The sequence below is a fragment of the Cyphomyrmex costatus genome, unplaced genomic scaffold (genome assembly GCF_001594065.2).
Source record: "Cyphomyrmex costatus isolate MS0001 unplaced genomic scaffold, Ccosl1.0 scaffold245, whole genome shotgun sequence".
Taxonomy (NCBI): Eukaryota; Metazoa; Arthropoda; class Insecta; order Hymenoptera; family Formicidae; genus Cyphomyrmex; species Cyphomyrmex costatus.
The window spans coordinates 84889-105256 of NW_017276532.1; the positions used below are offsets into that span (position 1 = coordinate 84889).

The 20368-nt window shown below is 31.2% G+C and overlaps 1 protein-coding gene across 1 annotated transcript in view; it reads right to left on the reverse strand.

Moving 5' to 3' along the window:
* LOC108774341 (Kinesin heavy chain 73) overlaps window positions 1–20368 on the reverse strand; it is a 39961-nt gene that overhangs the window by 12764 nt on the left and 6829 nt on the right. Inside the window, exons 3-6 of the mRNA XM_018540426.1 lie at window positions 1846–2009; window positions 665–933; window positions 304–551; window positions 36–153 (exon numbers count right to left, since the gene is read on the reverse strand). Of these exons, the coding sequence (XP_018395928.1) occupies window positions 36–153; window positions 304–551; window positions 665–933; window positions 1846–2009 (799 nt within the window). The remainder of the gene's footprint in view (window positions 1–35; window positions 154–303; window positions 552–664; window positions 934–1845; window positions 2010–20368) is intronic.

Genomic DNA, 20368 nt, shown 5'->3' on the forward strand with positions numbered 1-20368 from the left:
TTAGAGTATACTGTTAGATGAGAAAGTTAATGTACCTTCAAAAGCCACGTAAGGACAGAATCTCTATAGGGTACGAAATTGTCCTTCTTCTTGTTGCTGCCGGAATTTTGATCCGCCAACTTTGAAATGACTAGACCCAACGTCGTTAAAGACCTGTAATTCAGCAATTATCTTTATATATACATATATAATATCTCACTCTATATTTATTATATATATACACATAAATCAACGTTTATTACAATACACATCTGCTATGTTTATGCTAAATAATTTCTACAAGATTTAAAAAAGTAAATTTACTTGTTAATATTGCTTCCTTCTTTAAGTCTATCACCCACTGCTCCAGTTTTCACAGCCCTTTCGCTCCCAGCTAAATCCACCAAGCTCATTCGCGAGACTTTTTCTCCGCTGACTCCGCTTTTCGAGTCTGTTAGAGTCTGCGTGAGAATTACCGAGAATACAGCATGTGAACGGGAGCTTTCGGAATTCATATTTGTCGCCGCGACTGTTCGCGACTTGTTGCCCTCCGCCATAAGATTGTCGATGTCCTAAAGTTGAATCGAGTTGAAATTGAATGTTTTATCAATAAATATGAACTGTTTAGAAAAATGATCCACAAATACAGAAATTACTGATAGCAAGGGAAAAGAGAGGCAATCACCTGGAAAGAAGTAACCGCTAGTTGACTCAGTCCGTCCACGTACGGCCCCAAGACATTGTGCTCTCTGACTTTGAGCGATTGCTTGTTTGGCTTCGGATCCAGAAGATCGTGTACTTTTTCATTGTAGATTTCCATGTACGAGACCTCGACTTTGTACGAGAGCTCGAAACTTTGCTGCTTCGCTATCATATCAAAGAGATTGTCACACAACCTTGGTATTATCCCTTTGTTGTCACCACTGCCCATCATTGTATAAGATTTTCCGGAACCTGTAAGGACAAGCCATGCCTGCGTAAGATAAGTTAAATCCTCTTTGCCATTTTAAATGATTTTAGACTTATATAATTATTTACGATATTTGCCCATTTATAAATAAGTTTTTAAATCTTATTCAAATAATATTTAAAGAATTATATATATATATATATATGTGTACATATATATGTATAGATTCACGTCAAGAATGTTCTACAGAGTAAGGTGGTATAATTTCGGACATAGTGCAATTCTAAATAAAACAAAATAATCCAATTTTTAGCTTCAAGTTTGATAACCTTGATTTGATTATGTGAAAGGTAAACGTGATACTTGGAAAATATACGTTTATATTTTATTATAAAAATAAACATTTACTGAGACATAAATTTATTCCTTTGAAATTTGATAATATCTTAGATGAGTCGACATAAATAAATGATCTATCATTACAAACGCAAAAACAAAATTCAAAGAAAAACAATCGATTAGGTCTGATCGATTAGCTATACAATTTTTCAGTGCTTGAAAAAACGTGAAGGCACTTAGAAATAACGCATTATTTTATGTCTTTTTTCAAGTTACACCGTTTTATCCTTCTCGTCTCATGTACATATATCAGTATTGTATGTAGATTAACGCGGAAAATTCGCGTTAATATTATCCGCGATGTCTCGTTCTATCTTTCATGAGTCAATGTCTTGCAGAAAATGAGCCGTAGTCGTTTATCGATGACGACCGAACCGATTAATTGCATTATTTACCGCATTACGCGCCCGTTCATGGTCTGCTCATTAACTACCGCATCCTTTCCAATATGTTAACACGTACGCGCTTCGCAACGCTTAAAGGCTTGAATTGTACCACGAACAACACTAAACTAAAATAAGTGTTATAAAATGTAACTACTGCAATTGGTATCATACCAGTTTGTCCATAGGCAAATATACAGGCGTTGTAACCCTGAAATGCATTGTCCAAAATATCACGACCCAGGGCGTCGAAAACGATCTCTTGACTCGCAAAATTATTCGCTCCAGAATCCAGGGAATAAAAGCAGTGATCGAAAGCGAAAGTCTTCGGCTTGTTCCTATAACATAGATAGAAAATAATCATCATTATATGTTATATATAACCAGAAACGTTATGTTTAATCGTTATGTAGTATGTCAATTCGAACATTTCTTCGCGAAAAATCATTATAGACAGTATGTTATAATCGATTTTCGATTACATCATATAATATTTATTATTACGTCTTTTTTAAGGACGTAAATGTAAGTTATTGAAAAATGAAAGAAATGAATATCAAGATTTTTGCGAAAATATACTGTACATTTATAATAATATATTGCTTACTTTAATATATGTGCAGAGAGAGAAAGAGAGAGAAATCGTTTTTAAACATTTACTAACGTTGTACAATATACATATATTTAACTATATGTAATAAGCATTCGATGATAAAAATATTGTATATATACACGCACACATTGAAACTTTCGACTCGTATGTATATGTAAATTTAGATATATAGAGCGTCTCATATGATGAAATTAATCATCTGCTATTCTTAAACGATTATAAGAGAAACAGAAAAAATTAATTATTTTTCAGTAAACGATATTTGACAGTTTTATTTATATATAAAATAAAGACGATCGGAAATGTTTGTATCATTTAATTAATCTAACCAGAGGGATAGTTTTCAAATGATTTCTGTAGTTTTTATTTATAACTTTAAAATATTGTCATAATAATGGTTTGTGAAAAAGCTTACAATTAGATAACTTCAGAACCGATATATCGGTCTCCTAGAAGAGTAAAAAATTTTTTTTCCTTTTCGAACTTCCTCTATTGAAGTATACTTTATAAAAAATAATTATTTTTACACCTTTTATAATGGAATGTATAATAATACGTTTACGTATACCTATACTGTCGCCGCCATTTTCTTTATTCAACAGTAACGATCTAATAGTAGTATAGATAACTGTATTCAAAACAAAATAATTATATTTGCGTCACAAAATGATAAAAAACTGAAAATGTTCATTTACATGCTACTGCACATTAAATTCACTTAAATTATTAAAAGCCGATAAAATCGGTCTCTCGTCCTCTAGAAGTTAAATGTTTATAAAGATACCAAATATTGTCAATCTCAATGATATATATATTTCAACATTCAACGAAACATTCTGTATGTATATACACTGCATATGATCTTCCTATTAAAGGTTTTCCTATCGAGGATGAATAATGATTCACACGTCATTTGAACTTGCGAAATATCATGTTTGAGGATGACGGGTCACGCACAGTAAATATGCAAATATACATCGATTCGAGACATAAATGTGTTTTTTCTCGATAGTATTATACATATATTAGTCTAGTTGATAGTATAATATAAATTTTTACTTTTTCGCACAAAATGTCGCACGAGTTGCCGAGGAAGAAAATATATCAAATGATAATTAATGCTACGAAAGCAATTACAAAAGTGAATCGCTTACAATCACGTGTGTATCCAAGTGATTTCATGTATTAGGACACCCTCGCGTTAAAGACGCAGCGGATCGCGGTATACAATGCTATCAACCTTTGTGCGAAAGATGGTGAACTGCGCGGTAGACTCGCGGCAATAGTCGACCGTTCGATCGAGAAAAGAAAAAGCCAGTTGACCATCGCGTGACGCGGCGAAGTCGCCCTTTCGGGATTACGTCCACACGAGCGCCCCGGATTTTCAGGCAGCCTTCGACATGCAAAACGGGCTTTATGATTTGACAGCTTGCTCCGAAAATCAAAGCGACTCAAGCACATGGACTATTCACGTGGATGGCGACTTAATTAATTTTCTTTAAATTGCTTCCATCAAATTAGTTGACATCAATTCGAAACCTGGATACGCGTGTTACAGAATTTTTCTCACATTATGAGTGCTTTCCAACAAAAAACACAGATGACAGTGTAATACAATGAATCATTACATTCTTGTTGTTTGCTAATGTTAAACAAAGATGACATGATCACTGTGTCACACTGTCACTTGCTGGAAAATACCATATAACAACGTTAGAAGCATGAGAATATAACTGTAGACGTTGGAAGGGCTTATTGTTTTACACGCAAATCCCACCCGTTGATTTATATTATACCTATACACACATTTAGCACACGTATACTCGTCCCGTGAGACTTGTTATCCGTTTTTATATACCCATGCAATACGCAGCACATTGAAAAAATGTTGCCGAGATATTACAATGCTGAATTAAAGTGCGAATATTTTTTCAATGTTGAACCCCCTGTTGATTTTTCTACATTGATTGCTAATGTTGTTGCGATGATAAAACAATATTCCCGTACAGTACAAAACATTGAAAAAAATGTTGCTGAAACATTGCAATGTCGAATATTGAAACGTGAATGTTTTTTAATGTTAAATCGGTATCGAGTTTTCTGTATTGATTGCTAATGTTGCTGCAACGTTGACAACATTTCCATAGAAAAATAGCACAGAACGTTAAAAGAACATTACTGAGACATTACAATATTGAATGTCGAAGTGTGAATATTTTTGTCGACATTGAACGTACATTTTACAATGTTGATGTAACATTTACAATGTTGCAATTCAAAGTTTCTGATTTGTTAAATCGATATTAGTGTGCTCTATGGGATAAGATCTGTTGCTTGTAATTTTTGCACTCAGCATTTTCGCATTCTCTTTTCGAATATATTCATCTCTTTTCGAATAAAAGAATTTTTGGGGATTTTAAACAATAACCTATATTAATATAATGAAGAGAGCAATCATTTTAATGATTAGCTTAAACGAGGAAAAACCGAAAAGCGACATATACTATTGTTATTATTATATTAATATTTTGAAACTTTAAAAAAGCTCACATAAAAGCCTTGTTTAAATTCTTCAACCCGCAGAAACATTTTTTTTACTGCATAATTGGTATAATCAAACGCGGTTGCGATTTCTTAGTAAAATTCTGCTTTGAATACTCGAGCTGATCAAATCTTAAGAATAGAGAAGATCGAAAAGCACATCGCAGATCACAGGACAGTTACGTGCTTTAGAAAAAATGTCAAAGGATAAAGTAAAATAACTGGAGACACCTACAAGTACCTTGGCACGCAGCGTGTGCACATGCGGGCTGCAGTCAGAGACTTTGACTTTGATCGATCGTATTTAGCTCCATTTTCACTCAACAGCGCGATCGATAGATGACAATATTCCGACTCTATGCAGTGCCCAAGTATTACGGGCAAAGTACAGTAGAGTGAGCATGTACGTCCACATAATACTCACAATCAGGTTATTGTACGTTCCTGAACAATGCAAAAACGAGGGCAAACACGTTATTGCGCATCAGTTAAACAACGTGAAAATAATGACTCTACATTTGACTGCAGCGTAATTCGATCCTCAATTACAATTGGTCCTTATCAAATTAAAATTCGTGAAAACCATAGATCAATAATAAATATATCTTGTCCATTGTGGAATCATGCGGTTGCTCGAAATGATTTGTATCATCTATATTTACTCTAATGAGTATTAGGATTTATTGTTAATATTGTTATATTAAATTATACATACTATACCAAACCAAAAATCAGAAAATCGAAGTCATTTATCAATGTTCAAAACATTTTGGAATGTTAATTAAGAATGTATTATATCAACAAAATTAAATAAAAATTACATTTTCTGGATCGTATTTAAAAGTAATACAAAAAAGTTTAAAGACAATTTAGAACTTCAATTAAAAATTATTTTAATAAAAAGTAGATGTGTTTTTAAAAGATAATTAAGATGAGATAAAGATAAAACGAAAAAATTTTAACTATAAAATTGTATTATTATATTAAATATGAATATTGACATTATTGAGATGTTTCATATAACATTCATTTTTATACGGAAAATGTAAATTTTCAATCCAGTCATCTTTTACAGAAATTATATTTATATTATATTCATAACATCCATAAATTACAAAGACGATCTAGAAATCTCGAAATCTTGAAAATTTTCTCTATACTGCGAATATGTGTAGGAAATTTCAAATTTAGCTTTCTCTTAATACAAAGGTTCATTTTGTTATACAGTAGACGTGAATTGCTCGTGGAATGAGGATAGAACGAAATAAAATACTTCGTTGCGTCCATATCATTGCAAAGTAGATCTGAGTTGTAAATCTCAAACGTCCTTCTTCTACTGTATTTTGCAAATACAGTCGCGTAGATGTTAAAGGTATACTGAGGTAGGAAAATTATAATAGATGCAAATGCAAGTGAGAAAATGGCATACGAGAGATGCGTCGATAATATCTTCTTAATTACTCTTTACTTTACGTAATAAAGATAAGATCAAACTTCTATTATACATTTTCTATTAAAATGAAGAACGCAATTTACGAACTGAAATTAAACAAAGGATTATAGAATTAAACATTTCACATCCTTGCAAATATTGCCATAAAAAATTACCATAGATATCAATTTTTAGGTAAAATAAAATATTTGCGTCATCTCGTATAAAATATTTAATTTCATACACGACATGATCTCTTTTCCGTTTATTTGCAATAGCCTCGAGAAAGAAATTTCACGATTGCTCCGTTGTTAAAAAATAGGAGAGATCGGGGTTCGTTACTGCAAAAGGCAAGTTGGCATTACATTTCGTGTATGTATTTATACGGAAAAAAACAACGGAAAATAATTACTGTAAAGTTCATTTATTTTACAACATAGCTATTTTTTTCTAAATTTAATTTAAATCAAATAAGTGTTACAATAAAAATATGAGAAAAATCTGAAAAAAACACATTTTGAGCGTTTCATAATTTCGTATTAATATTCGACTGGCGAATATACCTAAATCTAAGTGACGTATTATTAGTTAAAAGAAAAGTGTCTGTTACTACATGTTATTTTCAGTAATAATAATAATTTATAATAATAAAATGATTAAAATCAGACATGTAAGAATGAAATACAATTGATGGTTAATATTTAAAGAAAAATTAGCTTGATTTGCTGTACATCGCAGGTGAACATTCAGTTACAAGTTGATTCTAAAAAAAAATGTATACTTTATATTGCTATATTAAAATAAGTTAGACTAACATAATTTACATATACTTTTCTGTTTGCTATTTGATAATTACAAAATAATTTTAAAAGATACAATCTTTATTAAAAAGTACATATCCATTATTTTTTTCTATTACATCTTCATTAATTAATACAAGAGACACGATAATGTCTCGCGTCAATAAGTGAACGCAAAGCGAGACCGCACCGTATATTTACGCGAGTCAATGAGTTCCGAGCACCCGAGATTATCGGATCTCACAATAAACAACTGAATTAATCGACTTCTCGGTATTCTCAATTTACTCAGAAGTTTAAATTTTATAATAAAATTATATTTTATCGCCTACATACCCTACGAATGGAGACATTGCGATGCGAAGTCCGAACTGTCAAATTTTGATATCAAGATACGTCATCATCATCATCGCCCTCAGAATTGTTGTCCGATTCACATTTTAAACGTCACTTTTTTAAATGGCACTCGTTAGCATATCTTATTTTATATCGATGTAAATACAAATGTTAGTATATGAGACAAATGAACATAGTTACGAATTTATTTTAACAGTTGATATATTTGTAATATCTTGCTATTGAATTGATATTTTACGATATACTATTCCGATATTAATAATGCATATTAATTATGCACATGTGTATACAATAATTAAAAATTAAAAATGTACAAATATTTTTTTTTCAAACAACTTTCTGAAAAATATTGCATGTTGAGGGCCCTCGTGGTACATTCACCACTTATTATATCGTCATGCCTGAGCGCGCGAAATGTCAGCTCTGGTGGTTAGCGAAATTTAATTGCGATTAATTTAAAAACTATTATAGCAGCTTTGACATTTTCATATTAAATTTTTCATCATAAAATTGTCTCAAAAATATGTCTTTAAAAAGAAATAATAAGAATAACATTTATGTATACATATAATATAATGTATATGTGTATATATATAAAGATATATACAGATTTATAAAAGACATTTAACATTACAAAATGTGTGATATTTCAACAAAATCATTTTTTTAAAAAAGAGAAAAAAGAGCCAAGTTTTTTGTATTTTTACTTTTTGAAATAAAGTGTATGTTATATATGTGGTAAGAAAATATATTCTTTTCACAATTGGCGATTTTAAAGATTTTATTTCATTTTTTGTATACTGTATTAATATATAACGGTTTTTTGTGAGGCAAACACGCACACTTGGCGCTTTTTTTTTTTTAAAGATAATTTTGTTGAGGTTTATCATACAAGCAACTTACTTACTGTGATATATATCAATTTATTCCACCTATCAGGGCAAATGAGCTACAATGCACATGTTCGTATTTCACTTACTATAAAGAAACTATACAGAATTATGGTACAGAATTATTCTTGAGATGAAAATGTAAAGTTTTTTCTATCATATTAATACATTTTAATCTTAATAATTACTTAAGAAATTTAAATGATTTAAAATAATTGTGAAAGCTGTACCAACTAGCCACAGTCTCCCCTTTTTGGGTATGTTAAGTTAGCACCCCAACTATAGTACTCAGGAGTTCTGATTAGAGTTCCCACTTCCTTTTGACAAGACGAAGAGTTCCCTATAGTTAACATAATAACAAGAGTTCCGTTCAATAAACATTTTTTTTACATTTTTTAAAAATGGGGTGCTAACTTTTTATCGAATTTCGAGGTGGAATAGTTCTGAGCGGCTTAATAGCTTCAATTTGCGATTGCTTAGAGTTCCTGATATGTAAAAAAAATTTTCGAATATTAAAAAAAAAATTAAGAATTTTTGAAAACTTAATTTTTAAATACAATAGTTCTGATGATAATTTCTGCTTCTTTTTGACGATACGAAGAGTTCTCTATGATTTTTAATGACATATGCGCTTAATAATCATTTTTTAATAATTTTTTAAAAATGGGTTGCTAACTTTTTAACGAAATTCAAGGTCGCATAGTTTTGATCAGCTTAACAGAAGTATTCTGTGAATATTTAGAGTTCTTGATACATAAAAAACATTTTTGAAGAATAATAAAGTTTAAAAAAAATAGTAGAAATCGAAAATTTTTTTGAGAGTACCGAGTAGTTCTGAGTAGTGTTTCTTATAGTACTTAACGAGTTCTATCGAAAACTGTAAGGTGGAAAAGCGATTGGATCAACAGTTTGCAAGATACAGCAACATTTGTCAGAAAATCAACAATTTTTAAAGTGAGTATATCTTGGAAACCGTTGGTCCAATTGCTTTGAGCCCTGATACTTTTTGACAGAACTCGTCGAGAACTGTCCAGAACTCCGAACAGAACTACTCGGTACTCCCAAAAAATTTTTGATCAAAAATTTTTTTCCAAGTCCCACGTCGGAAAATTTTTTGGGAGTACCGAGTAGTTCTGTTCGGAGTTCTGGACACTTCTCGGCGAGTTCTGTCGAAAAGTATCAGGGCTGAAAGCGATTGGACCAACGGTTTCCGAGATATACTCTAAAAATTGTTGATCTTCTGACAAATGTCGCTGTATCTTGCAAACCGTTAGTCCAATCGCTTTTTCACCTTACAGTTTTTGATAGAACTCATCGAGAACTATAAGAGACGATACTCAGAACTACTCGGTACTCCCAAAAAAATTTTCGAAGATTTCCACTATTTTTTTTAAACTTTATTATATTTCAAAAATGTTTTTGATGTATCAAGAACTCTAGGTATTCACAAAATAGTTTAAATTCTGTTAAGCTGATCAGAACTATGCGACCTTGAATTTCGTTAAAAAGTTAGCACCCCATTTTTAAAAAATTATTAAAAAATGATTATTAAGCGCATATGTCATTAAAAATCATAGAGAACTCTTCGTATCGTCAAAAGGAAGCAGGAATTATCATCAGAACTATTGTATCTAAAAATTAATTTTTTAAAAATTTTTAATGTTTTTGTTATTATTCGAAAATTTTTTTTACATATCAGGAACTTAGGCAATCGCAAATTGAAGCTATTAAGCCGCTCAGAACTATTCCACCTCGAAATTCGATAAAAAGTTAGCACCCCATTTTTAAAAAATGTAAAAAAAATGTTTATTGAGCGGAACTCTTGTTATTAACTATAGGGAACTCTTCGTCTCGTCAAAAGGAAGTGGGAACTCTAATCAGAACTCCTGAGTACTATAGTTGGGGTGCTAACTTAACATACCCTCCCTTTTTCAAATTCATTGAAAAAAAAGGTTATAGCAATGATAACTAAAAAACATAATTATTTACAAGTAGCTGATTATCGTCAAAGGACAATTTTGTTAAAATTGCAAAATATAATATATTTTTTGTCAGATGAGTAAAATTTGGTAAAAAAATTAATATCGACGTACTAACCAACGTTTTAATTGGTCATATATACCATGTTTTTGCGTGCGCGCGTCAATAATACTTTAATTATTTATATCAATATTTCTCTCAGTGCTGTGAAACAATACGCGTGTATATTATTATCTTTTTTACTTCCGCGTATCAGGTGTTATGAATCGTAATTAACATTCGCTGTAATGACTGCACTTTTTTTCGCGAGCATACATGGCGATGAAATAAAAAGAGATCTTAAAAAAATCGGACGCGAATGGAAGATGTGGATCATCTGGACGGAATTCGACATTCGTACAAAAGACTCGTGCTATCCTTTGTTAGCAAATTCAACCGCGATCATTACCCACCGCGAGTGGCGCAAGTTCCCTCGACGCCCAGGCATAGTCGGCTGGATGAGATGGAATAGGGGATAGGGACGCATTCAGCGTTAAGTTATTCAGTCGTTTTCCAAGCAGAAAGACTTCCTCGCTTTACGGACCGGAGAAACGAAAATAACTTGGTGTAAAATGCTTGAAACGCTTCTCGAAGCTGCATTTGCAACTATCATCTGTTAATACTGCATCGCGATGATATAGTTGGTCGGATCATATAATCAAGATTTGGAACAATGTTTTCAATTTAAAATATACGAGTATATTGCTATCGAAATACATCGAACAATGGTTTCTATCCAATTGATTTACATACCACGGACATTTCCAATGTGTTTGGTAATCATTCTATTTCGTATGAAATGCCTATGTCGATGTAAATCGATTTCAATTATGTCGCTAGACGGCACAAAAGCCGTAATCGAACTAGCAAAGCCTCGTAAAACTAGACGAGGTCGTATCTCTTTTTGCTTACAATTAGTCTTATTCACTAGTCGCATTGACTACGAAAATAGATCGAGCGTGACCGAGCCAACGAAAAGCTTGTATATACCATTTCCCAGTTTTTGCTCGTGATAATTAGTACGCATCCGCGAACACACCTGCGTATGGTCGACAACCCGTTGCGCAACAACCAAGGTGACGTATATACAGATTTCCTGACCTATATTCTCACTGAGTTTCACCGTGCAACATCGAGTCTTTACGGCCACTAGAAATCAAGCCTTAATTCCATTAGATTTGAATTTCCATATAATTGCATTGGCATTTAAGGGAATGTTGGAGCGATGGCCAAACTTGATGGATGTCGACAAAATGGATTCTTAGTTCCAAATAAAATATTACGTATATTATAAGTAAAACATTACATACATTTCTTGTTCCTCTACATATCACACGAATGATGGATTATGTACACTTAGATTGTACCACTTACTTTTCTTGTACAAGAGTATAATGAAATCTTCAAAATTATAATTCGAAAATTTCATTATATTCTTACACATTATTCAGATATGCACTAAAAGAGCAATTTTGTTGAAAAGTCAAAATGTTTAGTTAGATATAGATCTGAAAAATAATTTTACTGGACCATCAAAACTATTAAATAAGACGACAAAATTGGTTGCTAGAAATCAAAACATTTTGCAACATTGCTCATCATACTTAGGATTCCTGCAGAATTATTTTCAGATGTAGCGAAATTTTTAGATTCTTCAGCAAAATTTCTCTTTCAATGTGGAGAAACTACTTTTTGTTTGAACACATACTTGAAATCATTTGCATCATGTGAAGAAGTAACAAAAAACTGTAATGTATTTTGGTTTTCACATAGGTCTGTAATTTTACAGCTATTTGCGTTTCTTCTTTTATTCCGGAGAACATTTTATTCCATATAAGAAAACAAAGAAAATGAAAAAGTACAAAATGCTGCACGTTTCAAATGACTCCAGCATCTCCTTAAGCATGATAAAAACGCCTTTAATATCTAATGAAGATTTTAACAATTGTAGAAACTCAACAGAGAAAAGCTGATTTTAGCCTAGTATCATTTAAATATTTTGATCATTATTTACTGTAACGCAACGACCGGCACATGTTCGACGCTATACGACTCGCGACATATTATAGGTACCTAGATACGTGGATACGCTTACGGATGTCTGACAACGGGATTCGAGAATCGAGCAAAATCAAGCGTCAAACTGGTCAAGCATAATTAATCGACATTATTATTCGTATAAATAATAGTATCAATTTCTGTGTCTCGTTTCATCTAAGCCGATCATTACTTAGCGTTTAGCTAAGTATTAGTAACATAGCTGGTCAGTCACGCATGAGATGCAGGGCGTGCGTCACTGGTTGACTTTTCAAGTTGTTTCCTTCAAGAGAAAATACAAAACGGAAGAAGAGCACGTAACAAAATAATGTATCTACTACGATCATCACTGTCTTCAATTAACAAGTACAGCGAAAGACTGAATACATCACGCAATCGTAATGTACATCAGATAAATGCTAGTAATTACGCGATATTTCTACTTGAGATGTTACAAATTATTTCAAAAATAATTTTTTAAAAACTAAAAAATTGAAGAGTATACTGACATGTAAAATATCATATTAAGAGAACTCTATACTCACGCTGTTTTTTTTTAGGTTTTTATGAATTTTTTAAATGGATAAATATTTTTTAAAATTACTTTTTGTCTTTTATTTGTTATTGTTTAAAGATAATATGCTATAAAAATGTAAATATTCATTAGAAATTTTACAAAAAACTTTTCTCCATTTGCGATTACAATTTCGGATTTCCCAGTATAAACTGAAACCAGATACACTACCACGTCTGTAGATAAAAAAAATAGAATGTAATTTTAGTCAGAACATTGATGGCTATCGTCGAAACTGGAATTATTCATTTCGCCTAACAAACAAATAAATAGCACTTGTTTATAAAAATAGTTCGATTTTCACTCCTTTTTTGCCCCAAAAATACAATATATCAATATAAGAAAAATTAAGTTATCAATTATACATATAATTCTTATTTACTAATTATACATATAATAGCTGTAAATATTTTGATTATATAAAATGACATCTCATTTTTTCATTTCAATCTCTCCATTGAGAAATCTAAAATTATGCTCCAAAATAAATCATGCACAGAACTCAAATGGATCTAATAATAATTTAAATTTTTATTTTAAAAAATAGTAAACCTATCTTCAAAGAACAATAAACAAAAAACAAAAGGTAATTTAAAAAATATTTATCCACTTTTTTAAAAAAAATTCCTAAAAACTCCCTAAAAAAATAGAAGCGCGACAAAAAATAGAAAACCTTTAGTACCGAGAGATGTAATTTATATTGCCGATTTTGTGATCTAAAATTTATCTGAATTTATTTTAATCAATGTATATCGATAACAAATTGATAAACCTCTTTTTCGACCCAGTATTATTCATGATAGTTAAAAGGTACCGAATGAAAAGGTATCGAATCTCTTAATTAATAATACATTTATATTTGTATTTTTCGAAAATTCTACAAAGAAAATAAAATGTGCAATGTCGAATAATCAGTAGAGCAAAAATAAGAGACACAATAGATTTGTAACATTAAAATCATGTCAGTATGTACGTATTGTGTGTCATAATAAAAAATTTAATCGGCACGTCATAGATTAATCGATTTATTCCTAGAGTAATATAATTTCGATCATTTTCCGCGCTATTTTGCATCGTTGATATTCGCTTTTATATCACGAAACATCACGTTTACTACGATACATTAATTTTATGCATAGAGTCTACAGCTTCGAAATAACGTAGTTGGAACGTTCTTAGGCTATAATCCAGCATATAAAAGCAGGTGTTTAATAAGTTCCAGATGGATAGATACGCAAGGACGAAAGACGAGGCGAAGACCTTCGTACGATAGTGATTCCATTGTTCATGCACACTGACGTTGGCAAAGAAATCTTTAATGTCACTCAAATGACCCATTTATATGTACAACTGGGACATTGCGAATGTACGATAACCTTACCATTTCGCAATTGATACTTCTATCAGTAATATAGAGAATTTAAATTGTTGAAAAGGATAAGAAATAAAGATAAATAAGAACGCAGGTATGGATGAAATCGAGAAGAATACGGAAAAGGTAAAAGAGGAAAATGATAAGGAAGTTGCAAAAGCATGTCAAGATACTACTACTCTTCCAACTATTAGATGATATTACCAAGATGAACTTGTTCCAGTTTTCAAGATCTCTTCCTTCCCTCTCTCTCTTTCGCTTTCTCTTACTTTATTGTGACATTTTTATTTTATTTTATACTTATGTCAAAACATTCTTGTATTTTATTTTATATTTTATTTTTGTACTTATGTGTCAAATTAGTTGTATCTTATTGTATTTCATAGTCTCAGCGCTTAAGAGAAATTCTTAACCCGGAGCACTTAAATAAATAACAATTGATCATCATCATCATCTCTCTCTCTCTCTCTCTCTTTCTCTCGCTATTTCGCAGTGTTTGACACACGTGTCAAGTGCGCGATGCAAACTCGCTAGTCTTCTCTCGAATGTCTGGCATGAGCCTGTCCTCGGCTTCAGGATGGAAACTGATCGATCTCGTCTCACATTGTATACAACCTCTTGTCTCTCGACACGTTAATGACTCGTCCCTCGTCTGATTGTCACTCATGTCAGAATGATCGGAATGACGGATATTCGGAAATTAACAAGCACCGCGTAAAATGGTGCGATATCTTTTTCAAACATTCTTTGATTCTTTAGTGTAAACTTTGTTAATATACTTGCGAAGCTGTTTTCAATGCTTGGAATCAAGGATAATTTAGGAAATTAATTGAATTTAATTTAATTAAGAAGCACTTAGACAAAGAATATATATGTAAAGAGCAATTGATATAGAAGAGAAAGAATTCGTAAATTCAAAGAGGTTAACGGTCACTATGAGCGAGGGCAACTGCCCAAGATAGCTTGCAAAAAGAACCAAAACGGATGGAAGCATCAAAATCGTTGGCACGAATCCATGCGTGTTTATTGCAAGGACTTCCAGCTATGTGACAAACGAATCGCAGATGTGTTTCAAAGTCGGCGATTCTGGAGGACATTTTACGGCTCCCAAGAGTCTCCGTTGCGGAGCAATAAAGACGACGTTATTGGTAGGGTACGATCATTATCGCACACACATTCTAACTATAGTCGCGTAGGTGCATGACAGAAAACACGAAAAGTTAAAAATATAAAAAAATATTGCATAAAATCGTATAACTTTCAACATAGATAATAAATATTATAGGCAATATTTGACACAGTGTAACTTTGTTGAAAATAATCATAATGAGATGATCTAAAAATAATTTGAAGTTTGAAGTCAACTCAGTCTAGATAACGATCTGATTTTTTTTAAATGAAATTATACGGATTAAATAGAAATCTATCAAATCCGAAAAATTTTTTATAAACTTTATCAAATTTTATGGCGTAAATTCAAAATCGTATACAAAAACAAATTGCATCTTTTGAAAAAGTAAATCTTTATTTTTAATTTGCGTACTTATTGAGCGTTGAACGATTTTTTTCATCAATAAGATTTTCAATATTGAAATAAAAAGCGTCCTTTTTACTTTGACTGTTCACAGAACAAAGTAGTGCTCTGTATTCTCGTCTGTATTTCTTTAGAAAAAGAATAGAAAGGTATACATTTTCTCTTTAAAGTGTACTTATCGTATGTGTGTATACACCGTTTACATAACACATAAAGAAGCGTAAATCCAACCTCTACACAATACGCAACGGGTCTGCTGCGATAGAATCAAACAAATGTTGTTTTGCTCAAAGTCGTTGGGTTTCAAACACAAAAGATATATATTACGTTAAGATCATAGTATTCTTTACGTTTTTTGCAAGAATATACTATATCAACGTATCAATTATTTTAATTAATTTGTAAACCTTATTTAAGTGGAGTTTACATACATTTTTTTTATAATAATGACAAAAAATAATAATGATACTTGAAGAAACAAATTTGGACTTTTCTATTCGTTTTTGAAATAGTAACAAACGCTGCTTCATTCGTGTGAGCAGTCAAAAAAATACGTTTTATTCCAATATTGAATAACTCGGTAAAAAAATTAGATATAACGCGCTCACACAAAGTTCACAAATTAAAGATCAAAATTTACTCTTTCGAAAACTGTTTTGTTAACAATTTTTCACGTCATAAAATTTTGTAAAGTTTTAAAAAATCTTGAGATTTGACAGATCTCCATTTATCTCCGTGTAATTCTGTAAAAATAACAGTTACATCGTTATTTAAACAACCGATCTAGAAAAAGTAAAGATATAAAGCTTTAAAATGCTTTTAGAATCATCTCATTATTTTTTTAAAGAAATTACCCTCTAGAAAATGTCTGTTTTTGAAAAACAGAGAATAAGTACAATTCTTTAATGTAGGCTATCTACTACTTTCATGATCATTCAAAAGAATGAAGATTCAAATTCATTAATGATTCAACTAAACGACGCAACCTTCTACATAAATAAATGATTAGTAATTAACAGAATTAAATTATTTAAGATAGCTAAGAAAAATAGATATCTGTTATTAATGACTCATTTCAATAAAATCCCCGTATCTGATAAATGAAGATAGTTGAAACGCGTTCGTAAAACTCGTTTGGGTGTGTTCAATTCCACGAAAATCGTACGTTCGAATATATATTAATGCGAGAAACGAGGAAGAAGATAATTCCATCACGGAAAAGCCAACGTCGTTCTTTCAGCAATGAAGGATGCAACTGCAGATACACTAGATGACTCGCTGACTGATAAGAAATTATACATCCAAGAGTAAAAGCAGACTTGACACGCATATCACGTATTTAAAAATTTATTTAAATAACACGATATTCACCTTCTTATAAGAAATCTATTTCAAAAATAATATTAGGAATGCAATTATACGTAATTAATATTAGCGTCACGATAAGCTGCATGTTAAGATATATTATAATACTGTGAAACGCTGGAAAATGTTAAGAACACTTTCTCCGATTTTCCCATCTTTTAGAGTCACGCCTGCGTGCTTACTAAAGCTCTATATTTATGAGAGTACGTAGCACATTGCTTTTATTTCGAAGCATGCCAACAACCGCATTTTCCTCTATTGGCTACTTTCTCTCCGCGTTTTCCTAGACGGTGTACAGATTCCTATCCAAATGCCACCTAGATGTTATTATTTTATTCTTGTTGCTTATCGAATGTTAAACGAGGATAAGATGATACTTGGGGTGCACTCGGGTGGGAATCTGAATCGTCCTTATTTGTTAATTTTGATCTTTATTGTTTATCTAATTGGTCCATCGTCCAATAAGTACTTAGTAATTCTTTAATATAGTTATTAAATCAAACACGGCAGCCATTTGAGCTATTATTAAATATAGAGCTCTACTGCGTACCTCTTAAAACATAAAAATTGCATGGAAATAGGTTCTTACAATATCAACATTAGCACTAATAACAACATTTTGATTTCGTGTTATACAAAAACTAATAAGAACTATACATGTATGTTGTATATAATGTTATATATAATACAATTATTCATAATAGATGTGACTCACTTTTTCGTTGGGTCTTGGGTCTACAAAATACGATACGATACGATGGCCTTATCGCACGTGCTAGTAAATTATGCGCGCGCACTCTTTCATGTCGATAATTATGCTGGTATAATCATACGAGAGCAATCACTCATAACGAATCGTTTTAATAAGACCTAGTAAACTAGACGATACTTTGTTGCATGCGTCGTGATATGCGTGACGGTAACTTGATAATTTGCATATAAACCGAGGACGCTCGTAATGTGAAAAATCGTTAAACGAGTAAATCTATTGCAATTAAATCAACCATTTGCTACACTGTTAAATCTATAGTGTCAAATTTAACCTAATTTAAATTATGACTCAATATTTCGTTATTTTATACTTTAAAACAATTTGATACTATTATTGTATCAAATTTAATCATCGTTGTATAAATACGTATATATAAGTATAAAATAATGTTATTGTATATAATTCAAAGACTTTTCAACAAAATCATTCGTGTATGTTTTCTTTCCTCCTCTTTCTCTTCCTCTCCTCTGTTTGTGTGTACGCGTAAACTCGTAAATATACATTGTTGCCGTATATAATTTTTCCTCACTGAATATCTCATCTCTGCGTTTTACTTCGTTTCAAATTGCATGTGAAATTGACACGCTTAGTACATTCAGTTGGTCCCACTTTGATTAATCGACCGATTAATATCAGAATTGCCAACTACAAAATTAAAAACATAAGCTGCAAAGAACGATGTAATATATATTGTTATTGTGTGTGTGCTGCATGATATCCAAGTAGATAAAATCAATTATTTTAATTAAAAAAAAAAAAGAAACGTGCCATATTACGTTATTCTTTACAGCTGCTAGAAAATCAAGATATTTTTAGTTTTACAGACGGCAATTCTGAAATTAATCAGCCGATTAAGTTAAAGAAAGGTTCTTAAAAAGAGATTCTTCAGCTTCAAAAAGTAGAGGGGAGTCACGTGACTTTAACACAATAGCACAAATAACAAAGTGCCATCGCCCTCTTCTAAAAAAGAAATAATGAATAAAATTTAAGCTATAAACCTATAATTGATAAATAAACATTTTTTTTATAAGAAAAATAAATATTTATGTGGAAAAGATTACAGAAAAATGATTTATAGTAATTATTTAAATTTAATTCGGATATTGATAATTCTGGTAGAAATAATGTTTTACTGATGTTATATATAAAGAGGATTGAGTAATTTATGAATATTTTGTATTCTTACATCAAAATGATACAAAAATTATTAAAAATAAAACTTCGTTTTTAATTCTAAAATGTTTTTTTAAACTCCATTCTTTTACCATCCATATAACTCTTCAAAATCTTCATATATTTTTTATTTACAATTAAATTATTTAAAACTCTCCTTCTCTCATATGAATTTAAGTTATTCAAAAAAATTATTTAAAGAAAACTATATGGTTAAAAAATTTGAAAAAATTCAGGAATGTTTATAAAAATTATAAACTTATTTTCCATATTTGATCGAATCTTTATATTATGTGTAAAGACTGAAGAACCTCGGAGTTAATCAGATAGTCCCATATATAATACCTATGTGAACTAAATAGAATCTTATCGATACTCGCACGCGATTAAAATCGTCTGCGTACATACATCATAGATATCTGCCGCGACCTTTCATCGATTCAACGCCATGTGCGTAATTCGCGTACATAACGCGCTGTTACATCACCTGCAAAGAAAGAATAAAATCCGCGTATAGAGAATAAAAGCCGCGAGTTTTTTCCCTACATAAGACGATATCGCTATCGCCATCACGAGTCATCGTGTTGTAAAAATAGCGTGACATTTCATCGATCGTGTAATACACTCGTAAAAACGTCGCGAGTGTACCAACACGAAATAACGCAAAAATAGGTGAGATTCGATTTGAATTTTGATCTTTCGTTCGTCCACCTTATGTACGCGAGGTTCAGTACACCTCTATACTGTCTAAAGATAACGTAGTATCAAACGAACCAACGTGCAGTGTTGAATGCAGTATTGATATGCAGACAGTTTTCGTTAACAAATGTCGATACATTTATAATCTCAATGTGCATTGATCCATTCGAATATCACGAAAATACGTAAGGTTTTTATTGTCAAATTTATAATATATATCAAATTTAACCTAATTTAAGTCACCATACAAAATATATCGGTATTTTGAACATTGAACCAATTAATAGTTAAATTTGACATTATATAGTGTCAAATTCAACTATCTTTTTAGTATAAAATAACGATATATTTAGTAAGAGTAGTAGTGACTTAAATGAGGTAAAATTTTATGATATTATAGATTTAACAGTAGATATATAAATGTCCCAATAGATAGTTATGATAGTTAAAATGACGAAAATTTTAAATTAAGCTTTTAATGATAGGGTACAATTCTAGATAAATTCGTTATTTATAAAA